General features: G+C 43.0%; 3 protein-coding genes across 7 annotated transcripts; 1 reads left to right on the top strand and 2 right to left on the bottom strand.

Annotated features, from left to right (window-relative positions):
- The first annotated feature begins 41 nt into the window (after nucleotides 1–41).
- On the top strand, nucleotides 42–19286 carry LOC110176507 (protein Cep78 homolog). 5 transcript variants are annotated; one of them, XM_020942881.2, is made up of 10 exons: nucleotides 42–626; nucleotides 691–785; nucleotides 8204–8292; nucleotides 15420–15767; nucleotides 15837–16027; nucleotides 16095–16271; nucleotides 16328–16502; nucleotides 16567–17026; nucleotides 17083–17572; nucleotides 17677–19286. In XM_020942881.2, the coding sequence occupies exons 4-10, from the start codon at nucleotides 15449–15451 to the stop codon at nucleotides 18358–18360; spliced, it is 2496 nt and encodes an 831-aa protein (XP_020798540.2). In that variant the 5' UTR covers nucleotides 42–626; nucleotides 691–785; nucleotides 8204–8292; nucleotides 15420–15448; the 3' UTR covers nucleotides 18361–19286. The 5 variants fall into 5 exon arrangements, with proteins under 5 accessions (XP_020798540.2, XP_020798539.2, XP_086695938.1 ...); XM_020942880.2 differs by having other exon boundaries at nucleotides 64–629; XM_086839812.1 differs by lacking the exon at nucleotides 8204–8292 and having other exon boundaries at nucleotides 68–626.
- Nucleotides 898–9757, bottom strand: Cad88C (cadherin 88C). The gene is made up of 12 exons (XM_020942879.2): nucleotides 8189–9757; nucleotides 6536–7766; nucleotides 6277–6477; nucleotides 5410–6214; nucleotides 4941–5349; nucleotides 4222–4876; nucleotides 3980–4161; nucleotides 3500–3912; nucleotides 1925–3009; nucleotides 1468–1862; nucleotides 1266–1407; nucleotides 898–1201 (listed from the first exon to the last, which is right to left on the bottom strand). Exons 1-12 carry the CDS (start codon nucleotides 8442–8444, stop codon nucleotides 1000–1002), a joined length of 5976 nt encoding a protein of 1991 aa, XP_020798538.2. The 5' UTR covers nucleotides 8445–9757; the 3' UTR covers nucleotides 898–999.
- On the bottom strand, nucleotides 18978–19563 carry His4r (Histone H4 replacement). The gene is made up of 2 exons (XM_020942883.2): nucleotides 19347–19563; nucleotides 18978–19284 (listed from the first exon to the last, which is right to left on the bottom strand). Exons 1-2 carry the CDS (start codon nucleotides 19524–19526, stop codon nucleotides 19153–19155), a joined length of 312 nt encoding a protein of 103 aa, XP_020798542.1. The 5' UTR covers nucleotides 19527–19563; the 3' UTR covers nucleotides 18978–19152.
- Between the last annotated feature and the right edge of the window lie 512 nt (nucleotides 19564–20075).

Here is a 20075-nt window from a genome sequence, read left to right as displayed (position 1 = left end):
CGGCCTTGTCATTGCCTCACGGGATTTTTGGGCTACTCTCTGGTCCAGCACATTCGCCGAGCCGTGTGGATCTCGGCAGGCGCCGTCAACAAACTCAGAGCCTCACCGAAGCTTCAGTTACCTACATAATTTTTGTCCTAGGAAACAGTTTGTTTGCACTGACACTAACTCCGAACAACTCCCGAAAACATATTAAACCTAAAAGAGCCGCGGCCCAAGATCGCCGATTAAGAAACCAACGACAGGATCACAAGCTGTCCCCGGTTTCCTTTAGTGCGTTCCGTCTTGCGGTCGCGCTTTAAATTCTCAGAGGTTACCTTGCAAATTATTGTTTTTAGTTTCTATTGCTGGCTGGCGCCGACCTTCAAGTTTATCTATCCATCAATCCATTCAAGAATATTTGACACTTTACCAAATAGGACAAGCAATCGGGTCCACATATAGCCGGAGGTGAGTGAGTGGGTGAGTAGGAGTTGCCCCCATTCCCGTTCTTGGAGCAGGCAGTCGTGTGACCTGGGTTGTGATGCACACAAATGTCTTAAAAAGCCCAAGTCTCCCCGATTAGTCACATTTTTTGTACGTTTTTAATCGGTCGTCGGCAGTTTTGAGAGACTGGATACTGAAGCGTGGTGAGTGTAGCTAAATGAAGCGAACATTGTCTTTAACTGGATCCCTTCTTATTCCCTGCAGCTGTGCTCTATAAGTGTATTTTTTATATTGCCATTCCCGAACAAAACGGAAGCCTGTGCGTCTCACTTTTTTCTTATCAAGAACCTGAGTAGCAGGTGAGTTGTTGCCCTAATTACAGGAGCCATTTTATTGGGAGATAGGAGAGAGAGGATACATCTGTTAAACATCATCTTTCCACTCACTAGTAATATTTAAACTAGCATTCAGTTTGAGCTTTATACACTTCGATTTATTTACAAATGGGTCTTACGAACTCTAAACCTAAACTAACCCTAGTCTAGTTGTAATAAATAATGTGGACTGTTTGTGCTATAATTCCGTGGTCTCCAGTTTTCGAGCCAGGATCTGAGCATTATTTGTGAGCTTATCGATTTGATTGTACAGATTAAAGTGGCGATTTAGGTCGTTGCTATTGTTGAAGAGCTTGGCAGTTCCCTTGAGAGTTTCGTGCATATCCTGGGTGGCCACCACCGCCAGGAAGTTATCATCCAAAGAGTCAGGGCCGCCAGTGCTAGAAAATAAACATAGTAATTAATTTCTTTTAGAATCCAAATAGTGATTGTTTAATATCGTACCTGCCCTCTTCGGCTTTAAACCATTCATTCTCGTAACCCTTGAGCCAGATAGGATTTGATCCTTGGACACTATGCTTGTTGGTATTTGGCACACGAGTGGCGGTTTCTTGGGTGTGTTGCAAAGACATTGAGGAATGACCACCTATATGGGAGTAGGAATTAAATTAATATATTTAACAAATAAGAAACTTCAGAAACTCACGGAATATGTTGACTTTGGCGGCCCTTAGTTGCCTACGATAACCATTCCGCTGGGAAGCACACAGTGCCATCGTCACCACCAGTAGAGTGGCCAAAAAAAGATTGGTAAACACCAGCCATACGAATAGTGGACCCCGGGTAGGACCGGCGGTCAGGAGCTGAGCCTCCGCTGGCTGAGTGTCCAGGACATTGAGGTCCTTGAACAATCCGTCCAGGCTTTCGATGTGCGAGTCAATCAGCTTGAGCACTTCGGAGACCTCGTAAATGGAGTTATCCTCGCGCTCGACTAGATGCATATACAAATCCGTCTTGGTTTTGTCCACCGAACCATCTTTATTCTCGTGCACTTTAATCTCATCGATGTTGACTATTGATTCAGTGATGTTTCCCAGGGTGCTATAGGAGGGAATTGGAGAGGATTATAAATTATAAATAGAGAACTATATTCCTAAACTTACTCTCTGAATATATCCACACGGGAACGCAGTTCATCTGGCTGCAGGCGGAAGACAAAGCGCACCTTCTGGTCCTCTCTCAGTAGGTAAATAAACACATGTGCCACATCCCTCATGCCCAAGGTATCGTTGGCCAAAACCATGAAATCAAAGTATCCCTTCATTCCCTTCTGCGGGTCAAAGTTCAGCTGAACCTCTCCTGTTTCCGAATCGAGCAGGAATGGGGCTTTGCGGACATTCTCCAGTCCTTCGGATAGAGTCTGCCGAATATCACCCACCTGGTAGTAGCCAATTTTCCCATTCTGTCCCTCATCCGCATCCGTGGCCTCAACACGCATAAATTTCAAACCAAAGTCAGCATTGGTCGTGATGCCACCAGTAAAGATTTTGGATCGGAAACGCGGCGGATTATCATTGATGTCCAGCACTCGTACCTTGACCTTTACTATAGTGCTATCTGCTTCTGGGTTGTGTTGGAACGATGGGGGTGATCCTACCTCTTGACTGCCCTCGTAGTTCTCATAGGACACCAATTCGCTATCTGCTTCTCCATCCTCCACCTCATACTCTTCTCTGCTGGATGCCTCTCTTAGTTGCCGGGAGTGCTTATAGCGATCGTAGCCATTCTGCTGCTGATTGTGCAAGAAGCCTCCCAGTCTATTATTAATCTCAATGCCCATCCGGCGGCGTTTTCCTCCACCAGAAAGGGACTCATTCCCACAGCTCTCGGTGGCCCTCACATAGAGTGTAAAGTTGGCCACCACCTCGCGGTCCAGTTCCCGATCAACGGTTAGGATATGTGTTTCCGGATCAAGCCGGAAGTATCCTGCTTCATTTCCGCTAACTATGAAGTAACACACCTGGCTGGGCGACTCATTTGGATCGTCCAGATCCAACTGGTCCTTGTCCACAGTATCAGGCAGCTTAATCCTCTCAGCCCCGGGATCTGAGTGCTCTGTGAAGTTTACGGCTATCTCGTTGACTATAAACTGCGGCTCATAATCATTGACATTGCGCACATAGATGGTTAGGTCCAAGTCGGAGCTCAGTGAGGTAGGCAAACCTTGATCGTAGGCCTCTATGCGAATCTGGAAAGGAATATAACAAATAAAACTAGTTATTTCATTGTTATTTATTGGACGGTATTATAATTTCAGTAAGAAGCATAAAACGCAGTGAAGGTATCATTTCCGATCCTATAAATCATATATATTCTTGATCAGCATCAACAGGCGAGTTGATCTAGCTTTGTCCGGATAAAATTAAATTTTTTTCAAAATTTTGATAATTGATAATAATAATCATTAAAATATAAAAAGAAATTGACAAAATTTTAAATTAATTTAAATTTTAAATTGAGGATGCATATTTATAAACCTAATAAAAACTAACATAGAAAAGCTTTTCGAATTAATATTAATGGATTTTTGGCTTAGTAATGAGTTCTTTAAATTTTGATTTTTGGAAAATAATATATCAAATATTTTATGCTTAATTATAATTGCAAACGGCAAGGGTATATACACTTCGGCTTTCAGAAATAAGTTTCGTTTCTAGTTTATTAATAAAATAGATTACCTCATGTATCTTTTGCCTTTCCCGGTTTAGAGGCTCTTTGAGGTAGAGTTCTCCCGTATTGGCATTCACTTCGAACACCTTGTAGCTACCCAAAGGATCAGGTTTTAGGCGATATCTCACCAAAGCATTTTGCCCCATATCCGCATCACTGGCATAGGCCTGTAATATCAGAGTTCCCACAGTGGCATTCTCTGGAATCCTCACAGTGGTATTATGTAAAGGTCTCACAAAAACAGGAGCATGATCATTAAAGTCCGAGACACAAATGTCCAGAGTGCTGTGCACAATGTTTGTCGGTAGGCCCAAATCTCTAGTGGTTATGGTTAAGCTATAGTTGCCAAATTTATTGCGCAGGCTTTTGCTAGCAAAGATTTGGGCATTCCAAGGGTCCACCTGCCGTAGTTCAAACATGCCTGAGAAATGTAGGAAAAATCTAGCTTAGGACTCTGATGTTTAACAGAATATCAAAAGGCATATTACCCTCTTTATTTCCCTGGGTGATGGCAAAGTCTAGCCTTCCATTTGGAGTGGCTGGATCATCAGCATCCTTTCCAGCTATGCTGGCCACCCGTTCGTGCAACTCGTGGTACTCCGTGATAAGGACACAACTCCTGGGCAGGCTTACCTCCGGGGAATTGTCGTTCTCATCCATGATGGAAATGCTAAAGAAGTTAGCATTAAATAATATTACTTGAGAATAGCTTGGAAATTTAATAACTTACAACACCTGTTTGAAGGCATTCCGACTCTCGCCGGCCAGGAACCCAAACTGATAGTTGTCCCATGCCTCGATCACTAGGTTATACGAGTCCTTCGACTCCCTGTCCAGGCGATCAGCCACCGTGAGGACTCCAGTGTCTGCATCTATGGTGAACTTTCCCTGCGAACTGATGCGATCCATCAGGAAGGTGATCTTTCCGAAGTCCCCAGAGTCCGCATCCGCTGCCTGTAAGGTAGCGACTCTAGTTCCTGGAATGGCATTCTCGCTGATCGTGTAGTTCTTGCTGCCACCCACAAAGTAGGGATTGTTGTCATTCTCATCTAGGACGGTTACATAGACATCCACCAATGAGGATCTGGGGGGTATTCCAGAGTCTGTGGCCCTCACACTGAAGTTCAGCCATTGGTGCTGCTCGTGATCGATCTTGCTGGCCACCACAATCTCCCCAGTCTGGGAATCCAAGTGCATCATCGATCTATAGGTGGGATTGCCCTCCAGAGCATAGGTTATGGTACGATTTTTGTCCACATCGGAGGCCAGAACATTTACAATCATTGCTCCGTTGATGCTGTTCTCCGTAATGGTTTGTCTATAGAAGGGCTGCTGGAACTTGGGATTGTTGTCATTCTCATCAAGCACTTGGATGCTAAGGAAGCCTGGAGGAGGAGTTAATGGGGATAAATAAATACATTTTTATTGGTTTGAACAAGACCAACCCACCTTCAACCAGCTGCCTGCCCTTGGCCGCCGCCAGATCCTCCACAGTAATGGCCAGTTTAATGTGTTCCACCCGTTCCCGATCAAGAAGCTTTACAACCTTGAGAGAGCCTTCAATTGGATCCACCTCAAAGGCTCCCAGGAAGTCATACTCGCCGCTCTTGACAAGTGCTCCCTCCTCAGTGCGACCTTCGCTGTGCTCTGGGTTAAGTTTGTACCGAAGGATGGCTTTCTGATCCAAGTCCGACGCTTGGATGTGGTAAACCATAGTGCCCACGGGTGTGTTCTCCACAATCTTTAAGGCTGGCATTTCACCCAGCACTGGAGCCTTGTTGTTTACGTCCTGAATGCTGATGTTCACTGTACAGGTGGTCATCAGCTGGGAGTTCCCCAAACCGCCGTCTAAAGCGAGCTAGGAGAGAAGAGTTGTCAGTTTTCTGGAATTCTTCATGAAATCTCTTTATAGACTCACCACTGTCATAGTGTACAGCGATCGCCTGCTGTCCGTAAGGTCAGGATCTAGATTTGCACCCTGAGCCACGGAAATGACGCCAGTTTCCGAGTTAATGATGAATTTATCACTTGCACCCGTCTGAATTCGATAGACCACTGCGTTGTTGGGTGAGGATCCATCGCGATCTATGGCCGTGACCTGGAGCACCGAGCTCCCGCCTGGCAGATCCTCGGGCACTGTTTTCGCGTAGAAGCTGCGCTGGAAGATCGGTGCATTGTCGTTCACATCCTGGATGTAAATTAGCACAGGAACCACAGTGGAGAGCATGGGAATTCCTGAATCACGAGCTCGCACTAGCAGATCAATCTCTCGAATACTGGGAGATCCTCCCGCCTGTGGATCCCGCCTTCCATTGCTTCGTTCCACCAACTCCTCGAAATCGAAACGATGTACGGGACGCAGGAGACCGCTCTGCGGATCTATGGTAAAGTTGGAGCGGTACATGCCCTCCACTATCTCGTAGGTAACCTGGCTGTTCTCAGTGCCATTGAGATCTGCATCCCTTGCCTCCAGTTGCAGTGGAGTCTCGAATTCGGCTTGGTTCTCCAGCAGCTTCGTTTCGTATTGTCTCTGAGGAAAGGTGGGTGCATTATCATTGACATCCAGGATATCTATGATAATCTGGGCTGTATTTCGGTTGCCCTGTCCAGCGCTATCAATGGCCTCCACAGTGAGGTAGTGTCGAGAAATAATCTCGCGATCGAAGGCAGCTCCTCCTGCCTGTCTGATGGTTATTACACCAGTAATTGGATTGAGATGGAGTCTGGAGAACGAAAAATAGGATTAGGGGTTTTGCTGTGAAAATAATTAAAGAGAGTTACTTACAAGTGTGCAATGCCCCCTCGGAGATTGGTATAACGTATACCCATGGTGCCATAATCCCCGGAATCCACATCCACTGCCTGCACCTGGGTGATGATCGTGCCCTGATCGCTGTTCTCCAAAACACTTGCATTGTATATAGCTTGACTAAACTCTGGAAAGTTATCGTTCTGATCACGAATAAATATTTGTACATGAGCGGAACTAAAAGAGAGATTAATAGTTAAGAAGTTTCCAAAGGAAAAGCTCTAGTAAAACCCACCTCCAACGACTGGGCTCATCGATCTCTCTGGCGAATATCGTAAAATTGACCTCTGTAAATTGTTCAAAGTCCAAGGACTTGGAATTCTTTACCCTCAGCATAAAGTTGGCTTCGTTGACCGCCAGTTCTGGCACAATCTCGAAGAGATCATTGGGTGGATCCAGAAACAGTCGAAAGGTGCCATTGTTGCCCTCGTCATGATCAAAAACCACATTTTGCACATCCTCATCTATGAAGTTTAGAGGAGTATTGGTCTGGGCATTCTCATTGACCTCACAGCGATATACGTTCTCCCCAAAGGTTGGGATCTCATCATTCACGTCGCTCACAATGACCGTCACTTCAGTGCGAACTGTCATCGGAGCGACTTGGGTATTAGACTTGGATAACTCGGTGGCAGTGATTCGCAGGATGTGGGCACCATTAACCTGGTCGCTCTGCTCCTCGCGATCTAGTTTGGTTAGTGTGTGCACTATTCCAGTATGGGGGTTTATATCGAAGAGATCATTAGCCTCCAGAGCATAAGCTATGGGATTGTTGATACCACGATCTCCATCGATGGCCCGCACACGCAGCACTTTTGTGCCCACCGGGGCATCCTCAGCAATTCTAGCCACGGCCTGCACTTCCACAAACTCTGGGGGCTGATCCTCCAGATCCTTGACCTTCACCAGAATGGCAGCGGTGCCCGTGTTTACCGGTCCCTGATTCGCTCGATCAATGGCCAGAACTCTTAGCTGATATAGACTCTTCCGCTCGTAATCCAGTTCCCTTTCCAGCTTGAGGATGCCCTTGCCCTGGTGTGTGGCTATGGAGAATACTTCGTTGTCGCCATCCAGCTCTTGGAGATAGTACACCACCTGGCCGTAGGCTCCTTCGTCCGCGTCCGTAGCCTCTAAAGTACTGACCACTCCCGGAGCACTGCCCTCAGGGATTTCTATGGCATTCTGATAGGGCAGGAAAGTGGGTACATTATCGTTGATGTCCTCCACCAAGAGCAGGAAGCTCTGCGTCACATAGTTGGGATCACTGTATTGGCTGTCGGTGAGGGTCAGCACAATGGCATACTCGTCCTGCAGCTCTCGGTCTAGCTCCTTGGCCAAAAAGACCTTGGCCTCATTGCCACCAGTGTTCTCTATTCGAATAATCTCGCTGTCGTGGGAATTACGCTTACCAAAGGTCAAGGGATCGTTGTCGGGATCGAAGCCCTTTAGGGTATATATAAGAGTTCCTACAGGGAAAATATAAATAAGATTCTTTTAAGTTAAGATTCAATCAAGTGTTATTGATATAGATATAATCTTAAGCTTAAAGATATACCCACATTTCAAAACAATGACACATCTTTTTTGAGTTTCGTTAATCTTCTTCGTTGTTGAAAAATATATTTAATATGTATGCGATTGATATAAACACGGAATTGAAGTGTATCAAAAGAGAGATGAGAAAGTTCAAAATAATAATTAAGTACTCTGCTTAAAATGTGTCATCCAAGCTTAAAGTAGTTCTCATATCTCATATTACATCATCGTTGTAGAGATAAATATAGGTCTGTCTGAAGTCTTATACATATTTATCAATGTGTTTATTTAGTGGCTCAACTCTAAAATATATCTTTTAGTTCATATAATACTGTATCTCCTTTGAACTCACCCACTTTCGTTTCAGGACTCTCCTTCAAACGCAGTACAATCTCTGACTGCCCGTCGATTGCGAAACGCGGCGGGCGATTTGAGGCAACTAAACTGATTAGTCCGGTGAGTATTAGGATGACTTGCAGGTATACAGAGATGAAGTTGGGATTGTGGATGCGGCTTAAATCTCTAGGGGATTTAAGATATGAAGGGCGTCCTTTTAAGCGCACCTTCTTATAGTCCAGCGACGACGTCGTCTGTGCTTCGTTGTACATTGTGTTGAGAGGAGGAGGTTGGATTGCCTTAACTCGGGTTGTTCTGAGCACCTTGGGTTTAATGTCTGCCCGAAATCCACATGACAGGTAAAATCGTCGCGGCGTCTAGCTGAGGGCCACCTAGAAAATAGGCAGAGTGTTACGACAGAGAGAATAAGTGTTAACCCATTTTCTCCGTGTGTGTTGTCGCACGTTTTACGGGCCGTGATCTTTGTACCCCCAAACAGTTTCGCTCGAGAAGGTTGTACAGAGAACAAAAATGTATGTAGTTCTATTTGGATTTAATTTGCAATTAAGTAAAGTAAAATGATAAATCTTAAATTGGTCTTTTATAAGCTCATTATAAAACCTACTCTAATTAGGATCGAGGCGATAGGTTCAAGATTATAGATTAGATTAGATTCTACTATCCCAATTCCTCTTGATTTCTTTCTCATAATTTCTCTCTGTGTAGCTTCTTAAAAATGAAAACTCCACAGGTGGAGTTCTGGTTTCGGTCTGCGTCTGCTCTTGCCACATTCTGGCAGACGAGAGTACTCAATTAGGTCGTCCATTAGGAAACCTCAATGGAACTGGACTCGCTATCCGCCTGCTGCACTTGTCCGCTTTCCGCGAGTTCTCTTGTCCGCTGTCCGCGAGTTCTGCGTGAGAAGCGGCCAGAAGCAGCAGCAGCTGGCATTCAGATCTTCGCGAAAGTTTTATGCGCAAATTAATTAAGCGTCCGCTGTTTATATTGGGCTTTGCCTCAGTTTTCAGTTTTGCAGTTTTACTTTAATGCTGGCTCAGCGCCAGCCTGGAATTCCGCTAAAGAAATTTTATGGGTTTCGCGGTTGCCGGCTGCTTTAGTTTTATTTTATATATTTCTTTTTTTCGGTTGTTTTTCTTTTGTAGCTTAACGACCGTAACGTTTTCTAAACTGCCCGGTAATTATTACTTCTTCGGGTTGTTCATGTGCCAGATTTGTCTCATGGCGAATTGCAAACAAATTGCAGATAAGTTCTCGCTCAGATGAAGTGAAAATTGAAAGTTACGATTCATTTTTTTAAGCTAAGAAAAAGGAATTCAGTGTATATTTAAAAGCTCTTTAGAGGTAATTTTTCCGAGAGGATATCTGTGAGTTTAATGATAGATTTTAGGGCCTTAAGGCATTGGGAGTATAAAAAGATACTTCGAGAACTTTGTATATATTATTTACTAAATTATTTCTAATCATCCTAACTTTGTATATATTTATAAGTACAAATCATATTTTAAGGCAAAAAATCCCCTCTAAATAATAAGCTAAAACCAAAGTCTGAAGGAAAACGACAAAAAAAAAAGTCCACGAAAAGTTAATGATGTTGCTTCACTTTCGGAAAAACCTTATCTTTTCTCATAAAGGGTGCGTGTGAAAAATGCATTTGTAGCGCGATGAGTGCATCTGTCAGATGCAGATACTTGCATACAAGTGTTGACTATATATGCATTATTAATGCCAGAGCCATTCATTGCCATTGTTTGGGGGTTCAACTCTCGGTTTGGCTCATTTGCAATCGGAGCAATCTCCAAACGAGATATACATATACCTTCATTCCGAGTGTGGTTCATTGATTTCGCAATTACCTGGCTATTTCTTGATTGCCATCGCAATCGTTGTAATCGTAATCGTAATTGTCTTTCGATTTCAAGTATCTCTTAGATGATGGCTCATTACCGGGTCTGTGCCCTGGCAACAGGTTGCAGCAACCCCGCAGGGGACAATCATCTTTATCAACATTATCTAGCCGGGAAAATCTGGCAGCAAGCAGACAAGGTCGTTAGAGAGTAGCCTCTGAGCTGATCACGGTTAAGTGATTCAAAACTAATCACAATCCGCGCCTGATTTCGCTTTCAACACGCGCCTCATGCAACTATGTATGGCTTTAGCACTTAAAGAAAATGAAGTTTAGATACTGAGTATTTTAATTAATATTTAGGAAGCTATATAACTTGGTTGGTTTGGTAATATTTCTGATTTGAGCCATATTTATCAGGGTTTTCTATGTAAAATGCTTAAGGTACATTTTTCTAAATCTACGCATGCGAGTCGAGCCATTTCTTCTAGTAAACAAATTCTACGAAATTATCCTCTTTAGTGCCTTAATTTTTTGCCTAGTGTATTGAAGGCATCTTCTACTCTTGGGCGGTGGCTTCTCACCGAATCCATGGATAATTATCCATGCATCCGTGGACAGCGGAGCAATTGGGTTGTTTGGTCAGTTGGGCGATGTTACTACATATGTATATGGAGGATGGGGGATTGTGGATGCTCCGCTGGCCAGGCAATTTCATGCTGCACTGCCTCCCGAATCGGGGTTATCAAAGCTGTCGATTATTTTCGGTTTTTAATGTTGGGGAAAATCCATCGAAATGGAATGGAATGCAATTCTAAAGAGATTTCATTTGTAAAAAATAAAATCTAGAAAAGCAATGAAATAACTTAATAAAGAAATGAGTATTTGGTTTAAAATATTTCCCCTTTTTCCTCACCGGAAATCTAAGCTGAAGTAATTCAAGCATTTTCTTTAAATTTACCTAATATCCGAGGCGGAGCTATCACTTCCCCACAAATTGGCCCATTCAAAATCATATTTAGTTTTAATTAACTCCATTAGTGGGGAGATACGCGCAGTTCCACCTACACTGCGCCTGCCAATTTTCCACACAACGAAAACCCACTGAATTAAAGCAAATTAATAAGTTACGCCTTCTCTGGGAGATCGACAAAGTCAAAGTCTGCGATCTGCAATCTGCCATTTCCCCTGGATTTTTACGTAAGTGGAAAGTGGCAGAAGCGGCTGAAGACTCGCCGAAAAGTCAAATAAAACACTTGGCCCAGTCACCATGACGGCTGTGGCGGCGGCGGCGCCTTTCCGCAGCTCAGATACAGATACATTTACCACGCATATGTATCTCCGACCTGGAGATACACATGTTTCTGAATCCGACTCGGATACCGAGCGAATTCAATGCTAATGACTCCCGACCACGTCTCCGGTTGCAGGTTCAGGTTCACGCTTGGCAGGTTCTGACCTGGCCAAAAGTGAAATCCTGACCGTAAAGTGTCGTCCACTATGCACCACCGTCTGGGGCGGGGGCATCTCATGGCCACCGCCTTGTGGGTAACCGCAGAAACAAACAGGCGGCTCCAAGGTAATCGCTGCACAGAAATGAAAATCCCAATAAACAATTTGGATTTTGATTTGTTTGCCACTGTGACAACGTTTCCCGGACACTCTTTTCTCCTCGACTACCACCCTGTCTACACGTCACCAGCCACCATAATCGGCGGTTCATGACTTTCCAAGCCAGGCTTGGGGTTCACTTAATTATATTAAATATGTTAAGCCCGGCTGAGAGTGGCAGACTCATATGTACACTCAAGGAAAAATATAGAAACAAATATAAAGCTTGTAAAATATGCTTAGACCTCGCTTTTATAGCAAATGATTTTAAGTTTGTTAAACAAAAAATATTATAAATGTATCTTAATCTTTCATTTAACTTTCTTTTTTTCTAAATACTATTTTTATGAATCTGTGAGAATTTCTTAAAACTTAAACCATATTTTTTTTAGTGCAATGAGAAACGATTGCGATGCAGATTGAGATTGCTGCGGATCGTGTTGTGACCAATGTTGCCTCCAGTTTCCGGCCCCGTGAGTTAACAATCGACTTTTTGGCCTGAACCCCAAGCTATGCCGCGGGGCCCCTAGCCTTTGGAGTATATACTCCAATTTGAACACTTCCTCCCCCGTATTAGGGCCCTTTTGTCATGCCCATCGATTCCGATATATGTAGTCGACAGTCAACAGTCAAGTTCAACGCCAGCAGCCAACAATTGTTTGCTGGCTGCCAGGCAGACAAAAGAGTTTTACACATGGGAAAAAATTAGTAAATATTATGACTATATAGGCAACAAAATTATTATTAATTATTAATATATTAAGGAGAAAGGTACAAGCAAAATATAGCATTTTAATATAGTTAAAATATTTTCTTGAATTTGATTTGAGTTAAAGTAACCTCAATCTTAATAGAATTTGTGTGGCAATAACGTTGATAAGAAAAGCAAACATATAGGAAAACAAATTATTTAATAAAACATTGTATGCTTACTGCAAATTTGTATATATTTTAAATCCCAGAAAGGGTCATTAAAAAGAAAAACTTAATTTGCTCCCACGACAGATTAGTTTGCTATCAATCAATGGCGATATCCTTAATTTATATACTTTATACAAATCTTTTATCATGATCATTATATTATTTCAGATTAAAAATTATACCAAATCGACTTGAGTTTCTTGTTAAAATTTTTCTCTGTGCCCTAGTAGAGCTGGGACCTGGCTCCGTTGCGGTAGCTGGGTTTTTGACTCACAACTCACAACCCGTGGACGTGGACCCCGGGTTCAAGCGACGCCCGCATCCGTCTCACTTTGCCAGCTCTGGATCTTGGCTCAAATGGAGCTTCTGCTGGTCTAGCCTAGCTTGGTGTCGTTGGCAATTTGTCCGTTACACTCCGGCTCCTTTTCTGTCTCGATTTTCGTGTCAGTATTTTCGCATTTTTCTATTTTGAATCTGCCTTGCAAGTATTTCTACATTTCGGGCAATTAAACAATTCATTTTTCTTGGATAAGCTGGCAGCAGCAAATCCTTGAGCTAAAACTCTGACCTTACTCGCGGTATTGCGAAGAAATTCATGTGAGACTGAACTTCAGGCTTCCATGAACAGAACTAAATACCTAGTTCAAGTAGGTGCAAATAAACCCGCTGAGTTATTGCAAAAAAATTAAAATAAAATGGGTATTAAAATCATAAGCCCATTACAAAATGAGTAGGTGCAGTAACAAATTAAGGTCATTAGGGATAACAGAAAATTTGGAATTGTATATTCAATAAATACTTTATTTTAACTATAAGATGGAATGGAAATTCAATCATAACTAAAACAAAAATGCATTCATTTTAAATCGGAAAGCATTCCTATGTCAGTTTGTATTTGTTAATAAATGTGCATACTCTGTTAAAAATTTTAGGAAATTAAAATTTGTGCCAATTTTTTGAAAATTTTAACGATGTAACCCGTTTTAAAAATTTTTAAAAATTTAAAACAGTTATTTCCTTCTGACATAGCTAGTTTGATTCGGTTTTTGATGCTGATCACGAATATATATGACTTATAGGGTCGGAAATGACTCCTTCACAGCTTTACAAGCTGCTGACCAAAATTACTATACCCTGTCAGGTTATAATAATGTTCTTGTTAGCCATTATCTTTAAAAGTATTTCATAGCTTTATTTGATCTTCAGCTCAGCTATAGTTTTTTTTTGACGGGTTTTAAAGTGGCTAAAACATGTAATTATTGTAAATTCCTTTGAAGTCACTTTTAAGGACCCTCGTAACAAGGAAACCTCCCAAGTATTTTCCCCCGCTAAAAGCCTGCCACAAGCCGAAATAGTAATGCAAACTGGTTCGGGACTTACCCCCTATTCCTGGCGAATAAGTATCCTTTTTTTGATGGGGTATCTTCTTGTCCGTTTTTTATCCTTCGTCACTCACTTTAGGCTGTGCCAAGTAATTAGGGGAAGCCAACTAGTTCTGGTGTCACACTTGAGTGTTTCTCAACTAAGAGAGAAACTGGAAACTACCGGGAAATTTCGTGGCTTGACACATTTTCGAAAGGCTTCTGCTTCGACATAGACTTCGACGTCACTGGTAATTAGGCATGAGTCAAGAACCCCGGCTCGGGCACACACATATGGAGTACGCAATATAGAATACCGAATGAAAATGGAAATGGAACCGCATTAAATAAACGTGTCGCACGCTTCCAAATTGGGCAATGCACGAACCGGAACTCGACTTCTAAAAAAAATGCTTAAAAAAGCATGGTAACAAACATAGAATGATACTAAATACGCAGAGATCACTTTAATGATGGAACGTGCCCGAAGACACGCAGTGTTTTTTAAGTTCTACCTAAATTCGTGAATGAATTTCACGAAAGAGAAATATTTATATTTTTTTTGCACTTTCGAAACTGAAAACCGACAAGTCACAAGCCCGAAAACCAAAGTGTTTTCCTCGACAGCCGCTAAAAGACTGAAGTTGCAGGCCAAAAAGCCAGCTAACGAGACTTCTGCGCGCGCGCTCTGCATGGAAATCGTTGAGAGCCATGGCAACCCTGCACACACCGGGTGCGAAAGAGATAGACTGAGTGGTGGCACGCGAGTAATTGGCCAAGCGTAAATTCCACCGGCAAATAAACAATAAATAAATGAGTGACTCGTATACGCCGAGAGCTTTTCTTTGTTTGTTTACCATTTGCAAGCTCGTTGCGGATCGAGCGCCGGCCCGGGATACTGGAAAAGCCTCCACTGGCCATTGGAAACCGGAAGTGCTTATGCAATTCTTTGAAGGTTAAAAACAGGGTTGTTAAAACAAAAGAGTTACAACTCTGCTTGGGCTAAGAGATTAATTTAATATGAATTAATTGGTACAGTTTTTGTTGTTCTGGATGGGTTTTATAGAACTTAAATAAGCAAGCCTTGAAAAGTCTGAATTCCATACAAATGTAAAAAAAAATGTACCTAGAAAGTGTTCCAAACATATAGAACTTGAATGAATTATTAACTATAGTGTTAATAATTCGTGATCTTAGGCATTACATTATGTCCCAAAATTTGACCACTCAAATACGATTTAAATTCCTAAATTAAATAATATATGTGTATGTACGTGTATTAAAAGTTTTCATTGGACCATTTTCAATTAAGTTGTTTTATGTTGGCTTTTAGTTAAATTTTTGAAAACTGAGAACGAACCTATTCATTATTACCTTGATTTTTAAGTCAATTATAAAAAACTTTTATTAGAATACTAACTTAACCTACTTTTTGGTAAGAATATTTTTTTCAATATTTTTATAATTATCACTATATCTACTTACCACAGATCCACAAGATCGACAGATCTATAAGAAAATGTCAGTGGCTCGAATGGCGCAGCCGAAAGGCAACACCAACGAACTAGCAAGAAAGTCCGTCCTGGTGACCCTGCCGCCAGTGGTGAAGAAATCGAGCAAGAGCCGGTCGTTTCACTTCCGTTACATGGAGCTTTGCCGGGCCAAGAACTTGGCACCGGTCCCGGAGATCCGCAGTAAGTCGAATGCGACCACCACCTACCTGGAACTGTGTGGCGACAAGCTGGCGGTGAGCGATTGGCTGCTTCTCACCGAGGCCTTGCACCACGACCTGGTGCTCCAGCAGCTGGTGGTGCGCCTGCGTCGCAGCTATCCGCAATGTGAGTATTCTGTGGAAGATAGCTTCTTCCTTCTGCATATATATAAATTTCTTATAATTTTTCATCCAGCCAACATCGACCCCGTTGACACAGAGAAGCGTGCCAGACTCTTTCGCCAGAGACCCGTGATCTTCACGCGTTTCATCTTTGGGAGCTTGGTCCAAGCGATTGCCAATTGTGTTTCGAGCAACAAAAATTTGAGTGTGTTGAAGCTGGAGGGACTGCCGTTACAGGATGGCTATATAGAAACCATTGCAAAGGTAAAAAAAGAAGGGTATATATTCCAATGCTTACATCTTTTTGAAATCCTCCTCTGTCCGTTTACAGTCACTGGCGGACAATGAATGCCTTGAGACGGTAAGCTTTTCCAAGTCCAACATCGGTGACCGAGGCTGCGAGGTGGTCTGCAACACGGCCAAGTACTTGAATCGCATCGAGACATTTGACCTTTCCGAGTGTGGCCTGACCTCCAAGGGAGCTGAGCATGTTGCTGATATGATAAGGGTGGGATATTCCTCTTTTTCTAGAGTTCTTTTAATATTTTTCAATCACCTCCACAGATGCAAAAGATCACTCGCTTCAGCGAGGGCTGGGAGAAATCGCTGCGGTATCGCAGTGTGGACGTGAACACCATTGGCGGGTTGCGCACCATCTTGCTGGCCAATAATCCGGAGCTGGGCGATGATGGTGTCAAGATGATAGCCGAAGTCCTTAAGGAGGATGCCTGGATAAAGAGTTAATACGAGTTAATTAGCGCTAATCTTTGATTCCTGCCTCTAAATGTCACCTAATCCTACAGAAATCGACATGGAGGGCTGTGGCCTCACGGATGTGGGTGCCAATTTGATCCTGGACTGCCTTGCACTCAACACGGCCATCGCCGAGTTCAATGTTCGCAACAACGAGGGCATCAGCAAGTTCTTGCTCCGCAGCATTCGTGACCAACTCGGTGAACCGGCCGAGGAGAAAGTGGAGCCGGAGTACGACCTTAGCTGTGTCAATGGTCTGCAGAGTTTGCCCAAGAACAAGAAGGTAACCGTATCCCAGCTGCTGGGCCACATCAAGACACTTGAGGAGCAGCTTTCCTTCGAACGGACGCTACGCAAAAAGGCCGAGAAGCTTAACCAGAAGCTTAGCTACCATCTAATGAACACCAACTCGCATAATGTGGTTCACGAGAAAGGTATGGAGTTGGGCGGTCATCCGCATATGGCCAACGAATATGTACCCATTGAGATATCACCAGAGGTGAACAAGGAGTAAGTTAATTACCGTCTTGATTATCTAAGTCTAATACCTTTTTCTCTCTTTCCAGTTCCCAGAGCTACCGACAGATGCACTTCAGCCGGCTGGTTAACAGTGCTGTCACCAGTCCGGAGGTTTCGCCCCGCAGCGATATGGGCACGCTGCGCAAGGATCAGCAGCAGCAGCAGCAGCAGCAACAGCAAATGCATCATCAGCTCAAGCAGCAATCTCCAAATCATATGCAGATGCAGCATCCGTCCTTGGATCAGCAGCTCAAGCAACAATCACCAACTCATATACAGATGCAGCATCCGTCCTTGGATCAACCGTTGAGAACGCTGCACGAGGTGGAGGATATGGAGCCGCCAGAAGCGTGTGCATCGGAGACGGAGGAGTCAGCGTTCGAGGACCAGCAATACCAACAGCAGACGATGCTTCGCAAGCAGCTCCAGGTGCGCAAGGTACGCAGCGAGACAAAGTATGTAGAGACCAACACGAAGGATAGTAAGGCCAAGAACCACGAGTCCAAGTCGGATCATGAGTTTGCAAATGAGAGAGATGTAAGTGTAATTAAGCAATTTAGTCATATATCAGAATTAAAATGTATTATTATTTCAAGTGATTTCAAACTTACTAACTATTTAATCCCCTTGCCTTTCTCCAGTTTAAGCTAAATCCTGCCGTACAGTTTGAGACGGACATCGGTGACAGTGCCATGGTGAGTCCTGAGAAGCGTTATGACGGCGCCGGGGATGTTGACTTTGACTATGCCTACGAGAGGGAGCAGAACATGGTGAAGCGGGGATACGAGAACGGTTATATGGGCGATAACTGCGGGCGGACCATTCCAAAACCTTCGGGACTTGCGGAAGCCCTCATTCAGAAGCGTGGCACTGGCAGTGGCTACGGCGGTGGCGGTGGTGATGGTCATGTGGCCCAGTTCGTCAACAGTTTGGAGCGCAGGACCAACGCCAACGTTAAGATGGCGAAAAAAAGGCACAAAGTCAAGACAGAGGAGTCGTTGCTGCAAGTACAGGTTAACGATATGCTTATGGAGAGCTATATGTCCAACTACGAAGAGCTCTGCTCCACCGATGCTACGGTGGAAAATTCAGACAACTCCGATACGGAAACTACGGACGCAACGTTACGCGCCGGGTCTGAATCCGGTTCCGGGAAGTTCACCCCAATGCAGGTTTTTACGCGACGTAAGCATACCGATGGCGGTGTATCCATGCCACCGGCGGATAGTGGTGGCGACGGCGATGCAGGTGGCGGAAATCAAAAATTATCACCGCGATCCGCCTTTCTGTCGATGCAGCAACCGAAACGGGAGCAGTGCTCGTAGGAAAACTCACACACAGCATCACAACACAGCAGCAGCAGCGGGCGACGGCAATACTTATACAACTCAATTCTACGGGGATAGGGGCAGGGCAGGGAGGGCTAAATTTGCAGTTGTTGTACCCCCAAGGACATCCAATTTGCACGTCACCGTTCCGCCTTCTGCCAAGCTGTGTCAAATAAAAATGTACAAAAACATAAATTTTCGCAATTCCCGATTGCCTGATATTAAAGATTTACTATATTTGTGTGCCCTACGTGAGGTTTTTTTTTTTACTTTGACTTTATTTTGTGGAAATGAGTTGTATAAATTTTGTGGAAGAATTTAGAAGACATATTTAATATCAGCAAGATATGTATACTATAATGAACATTTTTTGATTCCATCAGAATTAGTTGCAAATATAACGTTTGTTTCGTCTTACTAAAAACCTGCGTATGATCTGAATAATAGGTATTTTTATCATTAAACTTTATGGATGAATTAAGCGAGTTTATAAAGACAGTCGCAAAATGCATTAGCAGTAAAACTATTTAAAAATGCTACAAAAAGCCTGTATGGCGATAAAAATTATAAAAATTACATGTTTTCCAATTGCCTGCCATTAAAAATCGACAAAATTTTTGTGCTCTAAGGGAGCCTATTTTTTTTTGTATTTATTTTTTATGGGATTATCTTTGTGGAATACATAATATGCTGTGTCTGATTAAGTTTTTAGTTACTGATTAGTGGTTAAATTTTAAATCGATCAAGTATATATTTTATGTCGGAGTAAGTAAAATGGGCAACAACACCTTAGCCGCCGAAGCCGTAAAGGGTGCGTCCCTGGCGCTTGAGAGCATAGACCACATCCATAGCGGTTACGGTCTTGCGCTTGGCGTGCTCCGTGTAGGTGACAGCATCGCGGATAACGTTCTCAAGGAAGACCTGCGGAGCATTGGCTATGTAATCTGCCAAGTCTTGATGCTTTTGTATTTGCCGTTACTTACCTTGAGCACACCACGAGTCTCCTCATAAATCAAGCCGGAGATACGCTTTACACCGCCACGACGGGCCAAGCGGCGAATGGCGGGCTTGGTGATACCCTGGATGTTATCACGAAGCACCTTTCGATGACGCTTGGCACCACCCTTTCCCAATCCTTTGCCTCCCTTGCCGCGTCCAGTCATATTTTATAGTCACGAAAATTAGCAGTTGACGAAGATTACCTGTGGAAAAAAAGAAACGCAATTAACTGTAAGGCGACGCCATGTTTGCGGAACGAAAGAAAGTGTTTGACCACTGGAAACTGTGTTTTAAACTCTATAATGTGTGTTGGGCTTATAAATGTTAAGTTAAGATATATCTCAATATTGTATCCTGATATTTTTAGTTTATATTTTATTATTTAGTTGTTTTTTTGCAGCAACAATAACTTACCTCTAGAAATTTCAATTGATGTTTGTTAGTGAGACCGTACTTTGCAAACTGTAAAATCTCAATACTATCGATGGAGAGGCGTTCGTCCAACAAATTATTTACTTTGTTATTAAGATATTTTGTGGATTTTAATAAACTTTGTTACTAAATTAACATAAAATTAAATGAACAATAATAAAGTATATTAATATCAAACAAGTTTTTAAATAACATTACAAAAAATTTGTATTAGAAAATACGAGACTTATGCCTCTGTTGTGCATTACCATTTAAGACAGAAATTTGCCACGCAGCGATGG

This window comes from Drosophila serrata, unplaced genomic scaffold (assembly GCF_035046125.1).
Source record: "Drosophila serrata isolate PLE 108 unplaced genomic scaffold, ASM3504612v1 contig_376, whole genome shotgun sequence".
Lineage (NCBI taxonomy): Eukaryota > Metazoa > Arthropoda > Insecta > Diptera > Drosophilidae > Drosophila > Drosophila serrata.
The sequence above is the reverse complement of the archived record's forward strand: the minus strand, read 5'-3'. Positions and strand labels throughout refer to the sequence as shown.

Coding starts and splice junctions, on each gene's coding strand:
- His4r (XM_020942883.2), bottom strand. CDS start 19,526: ATGACTGGACGCGGCAAGGGAGGCAAAGGATTGGGAAAGGGTGGTGCC. Junction 19,285..19,346: donor AGACTCGTGGTGTGCTCAAG/GTAAGTAACGGC, acceptor AATGCTCCGCAG/GTCTTCCTTGAGAACGTTAT.
- Cad88C (XM_020942879.2), bottom strand. CDS start 8,444: ATGTACAACGAAGCACAGACGACGTCGTCGCTGGACTATAAGAAGGTG. Junction 6,215..6,276: donor CGAGGGGGCATTGCACACTT/GTAAGTAACTCT, acceptor TTCGTTCTCCAG/ACTCCATCTCAATCCAATTA. Junction 3,010..3,499: donor AAAGGCAAAAGATACATGAG/GTAATCTATTTT, acceptor ATTCCTTTCCAG/ATTCGCATAGAGGCCTACGA.
- LOC110176507 (XM_020942881.2), top strand. CDS start 15,449: ATGTCAGTGGCTCGAATGGCGCAGCCGAAAGGCAACACCAACGAACTA. Junction 16,272..16,327: donor ATGTTGCTGATATGATAAGG/GTGGGATATTCC, acceptor TCACCTCCACAG/ATGCAAAAGATCACTCGCTT. Junction 17,573..17,676: donor AGTTTGCAAATGAGAGAGAT/GTAAGTGTAATT, acceptor GCCTTTCTCCAG/TTTAAGCTAAATCCTGCCGT.